At 38.0% G+C, this 12,751-nt stretch overlaps 1 protein-coding gene across 1 annotated transcript in view; it reads right to left on the reverse strand.

Moving 5' to 3' along the window:
* Window positions 1–895: 895 nt before the first annotated feature.
* KCNQ3 (potassium voltage-gated channel subfamily Q member 3) overlaps window positions 896–12,751 on the reverse strand; it is a 195,424-nt gene continuing 183,568 nt past the window's right edge. Inside the window, exons 10-15 of the mRNA XM_074145091.1 lie at window positions 10,992–11,179; window positions 9,836–9,938; window positions 7,091–7,222; window positions 4,476–4,574; window positions 2,615–2,699; window positions 896–1,633 (exon numbers count right to left, since the gene is read on the reverse strand). Coding sequence (XP_074001192.1) covers window positions 896–1,633; window positions 2,615–2,699; window positions 4,476–4,574; window positions 7,091–7,222; window positions 9,836–9,938; window positions 10,992–11,179 — 1,345 coding nt within the window. The remainder of the gene's footprint in view (window positions 1,634–2,614; window positions 2,700–4,475; window positions 4,575–7,090; window positions 7,223–9,835; window positions 9,939–10,991; window positions 11,180–12,751) is intronic.

Here is a 12,751-nt window from a genome sequence, read left to right on the forward strand (position 1 = left end):
TTATGCAGCTTACTTAGCAGCACATAGGTCAATAAAAGAATGGAGTGTATAAACCTGGAGTTCCCTACACTGAACAACCTTATTTTTGGAACAGAAAGAAAATTTGGCTCCGTAAGTAGCAAATGGGCTTAGCAAAAGATTTTCTACAAAATAGCATTGTAGTCTTGCTTCAAGCAATTTTATAAACATTAGTGGAGATTTTCAAAGCAGTTTGAAGGATTTATATTTACATTTTATAATAAATAAATATCCATGACCAGTCCCAGGAGATGCCTCTGATAATTTTAAATTCTATCCCTAATTTCATTTTGACATTTTATTTCACGGGTAGTTGTATAATAGATCACATGAGAAGCAGTTAGTTCACAAAACCATTTCAGTAAGGTCATTTACTTGGACTCAGCTTTTTCCCTGCTTTGAATATTAGATGTTCTTGGCTAGGTTGGTTAGAGATTGATTTACTTACATTGGAAAATGGGTTCAGACATTATGTTTCCACAAAGGGATATTGCTCCTGAAAATATTTTTACTTTGCTGCTCTGTTCACAAAATGTAGCAAGGACCACCATATCTCGCCTGTTACCAATTCGCCATTGTCGTATTGAAGAGTATCAGATAGATATGTATCATAGAAGAAATCAGCTGTACCATTTATATAGGGTAAAGTCATGCAAACCATGCTCAAAACTAAGCTCCTTAGTTTTGGTAGCATGAAAAAAACTGCATTAGTAAATTGTATGAAATGGTGCAGAATGACTACCACTAATATCACATGCATCTTATGCAGCCATTGGTGTTTTGAACTAGTAAGCTTTGGGTGTAGAGTAAGTGAGATATACAAAGTATGCTTACATTACATGGAGAAGTCAACCAGTGACTGCCCCCACACGCACTTTTAAACTGGCTTATTTGAAGGGGTCCATATTGAATCTGAAATCCCATCTCCTGTAGAAGACAAAGGCATGGAGCCACTTGGTGTAAAAGGGTCAGTGTCTGTGTCCGTTTCCCCCTCTGCTAGGTAGCGTTTCTCTCTCATCCACGCTGAACCCCCATTGGGGCCAAACGGGAAGTCGTCTCTGTCTTGGGAGATACTGAAGCCACTTGGGGAGCGCTCAAGTTCCTCATGGTTGACGGAGAGAAGGGATAATGGAGTATCACTGTCTCTCGTTAAGCTCCTTCTCTGCCTTGGTGACACCTTATCTGAGTAAGGGCTTTGTAGGTCTCCTTGAGAGTGGTAGCTAACCTGGGAGTCCATTAACGTAAATATTGGCAAAACTGTTGGCCTTTCTGCATATGAAGTTGAGGAAGGTGTGGCTTGCAGTTTGCCAGAGTTTTGCCCACCTATTGATAAAGGTTTTGAATGAGTCATATGACCATGTGCTGAGAAACCATAAGGACTGACTTTGTTGACTGGAACCTGCTGGAAGTTGTAAGGAGTTTCATGAGCACACTGCTCTGTGTATTTATATATTATTGTTTTTAATTCAGAATATTTGTTCTCTTCTCTCTTCTCCTTTGCAGGAGAAGCGGTTTCTTTCAATGGACTTATCTCAGCGACTTGTATTTGCAGCTGTTCCATATGATGCATATGCATATCAACAAGAAAATCCAGTTTCTTCCCCATGTCATTAACCTGAAAAATACCAATATTATGATATTGTCTTAAGTCAGTTGTTCAATGAAAAAGTCAATGATCCCACAGGTGCATGGCCTCCAGCAGTGTGCTGCCGTCTTTATTGGTGGTGAAGGTAATTACAGGATAATCATGACTTTCCCTTGGAAGCTGGACTGCAGTACTGCTGGATAAGCTGGACTGTCACCTTATGCTCTAACGCCTCAGATTAGGAACACCCATCCCTATGAATTGTGCCAAAAAAATTATTATTGTTGCTGGATATTTGTCAGTCCAGCATCTAACAGCAGTCTACAATGTTCTGACCAAAGTCTTGGTACCATATGGTAAATAGCTATTACCAAAATACAACAGACGGAATTACCTTTGCACACAGACCTATTCTCTAGCTCTTAATAGTCCCACAACATCAGGGTTAAATATCAGGACTAATTTCCTTTCTCTGTTGGTAGTACTTTGTGCACGAACATTTATATTCCATGAAAGGAAATGATGTGAATCAATGACACTTGCTTCCATCTTACTTAGTTATGTATTTAAAAATGAGAGTTTTTAAATACGTAATTTCCCTCAGCTTGCAAAGGGATAGGTTAGGATGCAGAAGAAGGGCCCAAAAATATCTGTGGAGGCAATCCTTTTGAGTGACAGATGAAGGTGGTGCCCCAGCAAAACACCAGACATGATGAATATTGTGTTAAAGGGAATGAGAAAGTCCCACCTAAACATCATGGTTAGGGTCTTGCTGCCATATATAGTGATTCATTCAACAGGTTTCAAAATGCACACTTCTCAGTTAATTAAATTGTTTCAAGAGAAACTAACAACATAGTTTTGTGATCATAAGTATAAGATCTGAGTGAGTCTCGATCATCAACAGTACAAATCTATCCAGGTGAGCCAAAGGCTCATACAGAATTTATGTCAGCTTTATAATTTCTGTACAAGCACTTCAGCCTCCATCATCGTCATGAGATTACATACCTGTCGTTCAACTTTAACGAATTTGCCCATCATACTTTGGTCTTCAGTATCTGCTGTAGATGCTTTGGCTACATATGGATCATTTCTATAAAGAATTAATAACTCTATTAGTGTTCAGTATTTGTTTGCATTACAGCAATTTATATCAGAAAACAGAATTACCATCTCAGTGTATATTCATAGAGGTCCTTGGGGCCCCACTTAAGAAAAGGTTGAATTTAGTTATATTCACACAAACAGGAGCAAAAGTGTATGCTATGTGATTCCTACGCATTTCTAAAAAATTTATTCCTGATTTTTAATTTAAAATTATTCTTGTTCGAAATTAAGATAAAGGAAAAGCAAAACCAAGCAAAAAGTTCAAAATGAACGTGAAATCAATCTCAGACTTGGTGGAATAATTTCAGGTTTGTCAAAAATGTTGAGATATTCTAGAAAATGGGTCTACAGATGGCCATGTGTTTTTAAATCTAATTCTTTATAATTAGTGTCTTTGATGACTGAATTTGAGTTTCAAGTCTGAGTGTTTTTGTTTTTTTTCTCAATTTCATTAAACCAAATGGTACATGGCAGAGACTGGAAATGCTGAAAAGAGACGTCTGGCCTGGAGATTTAAAGTAGATTCCAGAATAAATTTTCTTCTATGTAATTTCCTACTGCCTGTCCATCAGATGGACTAACTTCAGGAGGTAAGAAGATGATCTCTGCTTAACTAAAGAACTTTGATTTAGAACTTCATGGGATCTAGGATGGTCATTATCAAGTTAAATCTTAATCAAAAGGTTTCCAAACCAATCTCAAAGGAATCTGTCTTTCCATAATCTATGTAAAAGTCTAGAAAATCAATTTCTAAGCACTTGTTCTTTAACATGACTTTGAACAAATACATGCTAAAACTTTTGTTTTAACAGGTTCAGTTCTTCTTTCTGACAAAATTCAAAATATAACTGTGAATATATATTACTAAAGCAGAAACTATAACTAAAATATGTCAGATTTTGTACATTGGGTTACTGATGGTATTTTCTCATTCAAATTTTGCAATCTGCTTTGTTTCCCAAATGATCGTTGCCTCTTCCATATATGTAGGTCTCTGTCTTCACATTTACATATTCTTTGGTTTTTCACTGGGTGGGATAAACCAGATAGAGCCAAGTTAATTTATTTTCTGTGAGATTACTTTTGCTCGAGCAACCATAACAGCTTTGGGGACAGATTGTTGATGGTCTTGTGTGGTTCTTCATGGGTATTTATTGACAGATTGATAGTTGTAAATAGCAGAAGAAATGTCATTTATTATTGAATTTTTGCTACCAGGAATGCAGCAATACAATAACATGCTGTAACTTTCACACCCAGAAACCTGGTATTGCAATTCATTTTCAGTAATTCTCACCAATCACTGGTTTAAAAACAGCATTATTAAAACTCTGTGCTTGCCATTTGGTAGGGGCTATAATGAAACTTTTTTCACTTCAGGAAGATAACTTATTTACCTTCCAACTATTGGTGATTTTTAGTGAGTTTTTAAGTGGGTTTACTAGTTGAATATTAGAAATTCAAGCACATCAGCAATCACATGTATATATTTCATATAAAATCACACTTCCAAACCATGGAGAAGTTGAGCTAGACAATTAAGAAGCCATTAAGTTTATATTTCCATCATACATTGTTCTTAGGGAAGCTAGTGTCTTTCTGGTTCAACGTTTACACACACATATCTTGTACCAACATATCCTCTCAGTATCACTGCTATAACAGTGTACTGGCTGGATGAATGGAAGGCATGCTTATCGGTATGAATGAACTTTTTATTTCTGTTTTGGTCTGTGTAAAAGACTAGGCAAAAAAAATTCACCTGGGAGACTGTTGTGAAGGATAAGAAAAAGCTCCTCCCTTTTGGGATTTCTTATGCTTGGGAGTAGATGGAGGTCCAGGTGTAAAAATCATATCTACTCTGAAAAAAAGAAAAGTGCAACTGCATAAGTCCATCTCTAAATGCTAACATATGGTAGAAAATGCTGTGCATCTCTGCAGCAAAGTGTAGCAAAGATTCAAAAAGGAAGCACATCTTGATTTGGCAATATATTGAGGACCATGACATGTTTGTTCTGTTCTGGGTTGACAATCAATACATTAAATTCTAATTACCTTGTAATTAAGTAATTATCTAGCTCACTGTTTTCAAACTTTGACATTTGAAATGCATGACTTCATTTCCTTTAAAGTAACTAAATAGTGTGATTGTCAAAAAACCTCCAATAACAGCTGCTTCTAAAAATATCATGAGAGACCCATCAGGTTTTGTGCCTGATAGTAAAAAGCAGAATTTGGTGAAAGATGGCAATTCCTGATACTCTTAATAAACCAACGACTTCCCAGCAGTTATTGTGCCTAATTATCAGTATTTTTTTTTGTCTTTACTAATTATTCTTTTGGTTTGAAAAATATAACTATAAATGAAGTTTCACAAGGAATCCTACTTGACTTTTTATTTGGAACCAAACCAAAAGTTGTTTTGGTGGATTGTTTTGGAGGTTCCAGCTTTTATAAGTACACACTTTTACTATATCAATATTTTCTTTCATTTGGCATATTCAACTGCTCAGGTGCAAGCAAGCCTCTGTTCATTCAGCCCACACACCAAACTGACCAGATATCCACAGAGCAGTTGTCTGTATGATCAGACAATCCATGCAGATACATTGCATGGCTTCATGGTGGCCCATGGAGTTTTGAAAACGGAACTTAAAAAAGCTCAAGAGAAACCTCACGTAGCTAGCTAGATATTTTCTAGGCACCCGAGCATTGCTGAGCCATCAGTCAATGTCTCATCAAACTACAGTGGCATCTCACTATTCACAGACACAATGAGTAGGACTCACATCCCCAGCTTTGTCCGATTACAATCAGTGGAGACCTAGTCAACACAGCAGAGAAAATTCCAGGGAATGATTAATTATGTTGACTAGCTCTCTGTTAACAATAAAAGGAATCTCACATAGCTCGCCAGGGTTATGGTTTTTCTTCAAGGACCTCTAAAAAGGTCTTCCCTGTATACGAGCAAAATGGCTGCTGAAATTTTGTGGTTCTGCTACTAGTGTTTCTTTATACTGGGGCACGGCGTTCCTGAGCTGAACATCACAGGGATGAGACTGTGCTGTGATTCCTGCCCTGACTCACCTGGAATGTGTCTTCTTCCCACAAAACTCTGCCATAAACACTGTGTGAGATGGACCTAATCATGTCAGGCACCTTTACTGCTGCTAGGACTCACGCGAGTATCTGAGAGGTACTCTGCTGTCCAAAATCACACACCACCTCAGTCTGAGGTAAAGGAAGGATCTCCAGTGTAAGGCATGTAGACCCCTCCGTAGGTGCAGATTTCTAACATCATGAGTCCTCCTCAACTTCCTGAGTTCAAAAAGATATTACTGCATTGAAACCTAAGCTCATGTCATGCAGAGATCATTTTATAGAATAAGAATAGTGTTTTGTGGTATATAATTAAAGAGAGCAGCTTTTCTAGAGCAATAATAGTGAGTTAAGAACTAGGCATGTTATATACTTGAAAAAAAGATAGCCCAGTACACGGAAAAGCATTTTGAAATAAAAAATGAACTTCAACAGAAGGACCAGAGCAGCCTTCCAAGTCCAAGCTAAGTCTAGATAAGGTCCAAATGTGCAGCAAGATTTGCACTTGCTCAGCCCATTCTTGAGAGAAGTCAAGGGTACGTCTGTGTGGCATGTTGCTGCTCAGAGTGACTGGAGGGGCTCAGGAAACATGGGCAGTGCTGTGCTGGGACTGAACTAATACAGCTACATGCAAATACACTGATGCACACTCAAATTCAGACTTACTAGCTCAAGCTCTTACCTGTGCCCACGGCTCCGGATTCAAGCAGCACACGTTTTTGTAGAAGTGCCCCAAAGGCACAACAGGGTGAACCACTTCTGTGAGGAAAAAGCTATGGGGGCAGATTGCACCTGAACAGTCACAAAGGCCTGAAATTCCAATTTTTTTTTCATTCAGGTCAATTTACACCCCAGTGAAGGGGATGTAAAACCTTCTGGGCTGATGTACATTTGCACTTGTATGAGGCGTTTCACCAGGCACAGGTCAGCAAAGAATCCAGCCCAAAAAAAAGGTCTACACAGAGTAACTATTGCTTTTATTTATCATCTGTGAGAAGGGGAGAAACATGACCCTAATCAAATAACACAATAGTCAAGAAAATTCACAGGACTTTTTACTCCAATTTCCTTGTAAATATGAACCAGTGATCTCTTCTGCTGCAGTTACCTCTGCTAACTGCTCACTTGCCTTTATTCTTTGGGGAAACGGTTTTCTTATTGACCAGCTATGCTATGCAAAGGCACAGCTTCTGGGTGGCCTTGCATGCAAATAGGCCAACTATGTTTTTATCTTGCCGGCACAGCTATATATTTTTCCATTTACCAGAGGATTCTTACCTTGTCTGAAGATATTTTATTCTGGAAAGCATATCAAGATGCCCTGCTGAGTATTGCTCTATCACATCCTTTACATCATAAGGCCTCAAAGTCTCCTTGAATTTTTTTTTATAGAGACGAAACTGTAGTATTCTGCATAATAAACAGAAAAAATTACTAACTCCTTATATAAATTCCAGAATTATAATTTTGCTATTTTATTGAATAACTGATAAATACTTTGGATGTTTGGAAATGGAACCTGTTATTTTAAAACAAGGCAATAAAACAAGCAGAGAATCTCTAATATCACACCACATTTGTAAAGATACAATAGTTGGCTTTTCATAATTAATAGCCTAAAACAAATTATACACACAAAATGTCTTTTTCAACATTATCATCATAACTAGAAATGGTTCAAAGCTACAGGATCGTATGTGGAATTCAATTTTGAACAACACAAGTCACAGGAGATTTTGAAGCTGTGAAGATGCAGCTGCTTTTTTGTGCTTCAGCCTATTATAAAGCTAATTTATAGTCTATGTAATGCTGAATCATTTTCAGCTTGGTTTTCATTTTGCACCTGGGAAAGTTTTGGATAGGAAATGTTAATTAGATAGAAATGTGGAAGTTGAGAAGTCAGCAGCAGTTCAAGTTGTAGAGAAAAGAAAAAGTATTAGAACTGCCTAAAATGTCCTTGAAAAAACAGCAGTATAACATGATAGTTTCATTGTAATAATAATAATGATAATAATAATAATAGACTTGCTGTTATTATTACTATTATTATAAAATGTCCTAGTAACTAATAATAAAATTCTTATAGCAAGGACCAGTGCTGGCTAGAGCACTTGAAAACTGTTTGGCGTTCTTTTTTTCATTCTTTTCTGTTTATACATTGCTTTACACTGTTATATCTTGGTAGATTAAACAAATAGACAAGAAATGTATGTAAAGAATGAAAAATGTTACATTTCTTTATTTGTTTTAGGCTTGGGATCTAAGGGTTTATTTTCTCAGTAGAGTCGCCATGTTCTTATTGTTCTGAATTGGGGAATTACTGTTGTCTGTTAAGTTCTGACCTGTTTTTTTATTCAAGGCAGCTGGGGTTTTTTAACTTTTAAAAAATCTGTATAAACTTTCATTTAGCAAAAATAATTCTGAGTTTCTAAGGGTTTTCAACTCTTTAACTCTGTCGCTTATAAATCTTTCAAGATTTCAAAATTATACCTGTGCCTATCTTTAACTCTGTCGCTTATAAATCTTTCAAGATTTCAAAATTATAACTGTGCCTATCTTTAACTCTGTCACTTATAAATCTTTCAAGATTTCAGAATTATACCTGTGCCTATTATATCCTAACTACGTATGATAATAGCAAAACCATAATTTAAAAAAATAAATGAAAAATAGGAATCACACTGTTTGCAATTTCAATTTAAAATCTCCTTGATCATGACCCTGAAAACCCATTAAAGGTTTTGCCTGAAAGAATTACTTCCCATTAGCATTCAGGGTCTGGGCAAACTATACAAGAAAAAAAAAGTCTGGCTCGTGATCAAGTTTAAAGGGAAATTGCATGAATCAATTAGATTTGCGCAGGATGCGGGAAAGGAAGTTTTGCAAAAGTAATAATAGCATGTTTGATGGAGGTGGGGCTGCAAAACAGGACAGATGTACAGTTTGTGTTTGAAAGCAAGCAGGTATCAGGGAAAGAAGGGCAAAACTATGGAGGAAGTAGGGATGAAGAAACTTCCAGGGGGAGGGAAGCAGTAATGGGTAACACGAGCAAAGCCTGTGGGACATGGCTTTCAGCAGGCTTGAGAAAACTTGGAATTTTTAATGACTAGTTCTCCTACACCCAGTTGGAACAGAACCAGGAGAATATGTATTATGGTTATATACATATAACTATATGTTTATATACTTAAAACCACCTTCCTTGAAGCTTTTCTAAGAAGATAATTTTGGGGCACTCCAGACTTGCAGTATTTCACCTGGAAGGTAATAACTCCCTGGGCCAAAACTTAAAAAATTCTGGAATAAAAAGCAATTGCAATGAACAAGAGTATTTTCCTGCAGGGACATTTTTGAATGGAATAGAGTAAAAAATACTGAGTGGAGGAGTAACACAGCATCAGTGAATGAATTCTGTGTACTTGACATGCTAAACACATTACCAAGCCTTACGAGGAGTTTTCTAACGCTAGGGAATATCACTTGTGATACACAAATAGAGGTGACACGTCACAAGCTGAAGAGTGCTGAAATGGAGACCTCAGCATCTATTAAAATATGACAGCTGAGAAGTATATCGCACACTCTTACAATTGTGAATAAAAAAGAGTTAAGTCAGCTCAGAGTTTATTGTTAAGTAAAAAATTCCAGTTTTACATAAACATTACAATCACTAAATTAAGCAAAATACTATATTTATAGCATATTTTAATGAGGAACTGTATACAATATTATTTTGTAATAAATATATTTATGGAGTAATTTGCAAAAATGGCATGGTCAATGTTACTGAAAAACATTTTCCTTTCTGCATATTTTCAAAGAGGATGTTAAATAGGGCCTTTCCCGTGTTTTTCAATATATCTAAAATTATTCAATAGATCTAAAATCTAAATTAATCTATGCATTTAAAAAAAATAATAACAGCAACAATTAATCAACATGTAGCAATGTGGTAATGTGATTTCCTGAAGCATAAGCATTCAAAGACAAAGCAAAGCATTGAGCAGCATCAGAGACGTTTACCTGACAGCTCGAATGGCTGTCTTGAATGTGGGGATCATATCCTCCATAAGGAAGTCGCTACTGTCGCCTCTCTCTTCTGCCATGGGTTCCCCTGTTCCTGCATCTGCAAAGCAGGTCAAAAAAAAGCTGTGTGAACATCGGACCACACAATGTTTAGGGGGAGGTCTGGCCAACTAAAGCACTACATAAAGTAAGTGTAATTTAGTAAAGGAACATCTCTTGCAGGTTCCTCTTTCTCTGATTAGCCTTTGAAAGGGATTTCATAATTCTGCTGGGACAGATGTAAGACACAGTTTGAGGGATCTCCTCTCAGATTCTAGCACTTATGAAACTTGGGAGCTTTTCTACCTTTCCAATGGATTTAGAAGTTCCCACTTTTAGGAGCTTTCACAATGGCAAATCTTTGCCAAAATGATTTTTACTTAAGGCTAAAACAGGTGTAGAAGCTACAGGCCAAGTTCTCCTCCCACTCTGCTGCTTGGAGCTCATGTAGCTTGTAGAACAGGATAATGAAGTTCCCACTGTGGACACCCAGACTACATCCATGGTAGTCTGCCCAGCATACACTGATGCCAGCTGGCACAATAAAGGAGAAACTGTTATTTAGAGACCACTTAGACACTATAGACCATAAGAGGAAAATGTATGCCCAGGGAAGCTGAGAGAAAAAATGCCTTATGGTGTTGCATGGGCACCCAATAGAAATCTCCTAAGGGGCAGCAGTCTTTGGGACAGTGGGAGGGAAGCAGCCATTGACTCTATAAAACAAAGTTTTAAGAGAGTGCAGTGAGGAGATATTTGGGATGCCTGGACACAGGTTAGTGCAGGGCTGGACACAGTCTAGGAGGGAGCTACCTTAGCATAACATCACTGCCCAGTGTGCTCTCTTGTTCCAGGTCAAATAGGTGGATTACACCTACTGGCTATGTCCTATATCGATTGCTGGTTTTTGGAGGGCCATTATCTTATTTCAAGCACTGTGGTGCCTGGACTACAGCATTAGTTTCCTGGAGCTTCCCCAAACATGCCATGTAAAACCAGGAACTGGCCATGCTTGGCCCAGAAAGTCACAAACCTTCAACATATGATGCAGAAGAACAAAGTAAAACAGGGAGAAGAGGGGATGGATAGAAAGAAATCAACACAGATGGGCTACCTTCTGAGCTTTGCCAAAAAGCGTACGCTTTCATTCGGAATGCAGTGCGAAAACGCTCCTTATTATTCAAGACAACATTCTTAGGCTCTTTTGAAGGACTTTCTTCAATGGCATCTACATTCAGAGGGGTAAATAGCTTTCCTTTAGTATTGGTACCACGAACCCGATCCAAGAGACCCAGCTTTTGGCTACAAAATAAGCAAAAGTAATCATTTTCCTCCTTTGTACACTTTTAACTTGTTTTCATGATGCTTTAATTATATAATGGGCTAAATAAATGTTTTGTACACAAAGACACTGCTGGGGCTACCGTAATACATCAATGCCTTTGTAAGCAACAGCTAAGCTCCACAGATAATTAACTGCTTTTTATGAGCATTATTTGTGTCAATGTTGAAAATGTTACCAGAGGGTCTTTCTATCCTCTCTATGTAATGTATCACAGTGCTTCAGCTCCAGTAGCATGTCTGAAACAGCAGATTTATTATTAAGAAGAGAAACACCACTACTTAGGCAGTTATATTGTCTAATGATAAGGATGCTTGGCCCTTCCTGTTCAGTGCTTTCTTTAACTACTGGGTTTGTGGCAGGCTATTAAATGAATAACTCATGTGCATGGCCAGGACTGAAAGAGTCAGATGTGCTGTGAACCAAATAAATTATCAGTAAAACACTGGAAAGGCATTGCCAAGCAATTACTAGGTACATGGTAGGCCAGGCTACCCAGTTCTCTCCACCACTTACTTTCAGTCATCTCTCACTATACTAGAAATTGAGGTGACCTATACGAATTGTAATAAAGTGACATATTTTACTCCTCTGATGATTCCTTGCACTGTCCTCTTACAGATTTACTGACCAAAGACATTTTTCCTTCAGTGAAAACATATAGCTAGAATCACATATGCTTGCCATCTCACCAGCATCCCTTCTGACCAATAACCCTTCTGACAGCCCTTCTGACTGTAAGGGCCTTAAAGGCCACTGAAGGGATCAACACAAAAGGAATTCTGCTAGTGAGCCTATCAGTTTAAATATGCTCTGAACACTTCATAGGTGAAAGATGGTATAATTATTTGATTTGCTTGTTCAATTTGCTGCTTAAATATTTGTCAATTGCACATTTGTGCAAAATGTGTGCATTTGTGCAAATTTGTGCAAAAAATGCGGGGTTAAGCCATGGGAAGAAAGCCTGTCTTTTAACTCATTCTTGGACGTTGCAGTATGGGACAGCTCTGGGGAGAGGTGAATTGTGCCCACACGGTCAAGAGACACTTAGGAGAGAAGAGCAGGCAGGTTGAGTGGGGGGGAGAGAAGAAGCCAGTGCAGCTATCAGGTTTCTGAGAGACACAGGTGGGAGCAGAGCCAAGCGACAAACAGCAGTGGTAACCAGAAGAAAGAGATTTCATAGGTATGCAAGGAGATACCTGTGCAAGTATGCTCAGCTGAAGCCACTAAACTTGCTAGCAGGAGAGGCGAGCGTGGCGAGGGTCCGCCATGCAAGGACATAGTGGGTAAAGATGGAGACTTGTGTGTGCACCTTGCAAGTGAAGGGTCTCACTCACAAACTACTTCTGCTCTATTTAAGGAGTTATCTTGCTCGGATAGATTATTTTTGTGTTTTGGCATCTCTGGTGCCATTGGTGCTCCTCTTTGAAAGAAGGGTCTATTTCAGAGCTCTCTTTGTGGTAGTATCCCTCAACAGTGGAAGTTCTTAGGACATTCCTCTTAAAATGATAAAGGCAAGATGGATTTAAAGA

The sequence above is a fragment of the Numenius arquata genome, chromosome 3, assembly GCF_964106895.1.
Source record: "Numenius arquata chromosome 3, bNumArq3.hap1.1, whole genome shotgun sequence".
NCBI classification, from domain to species: domain Eukaryota; kingdom Metazoa; phylum Chordata; class Aves; order Charadriiformes; family Scolopacidae; genus Numenius; species Numenius arquata.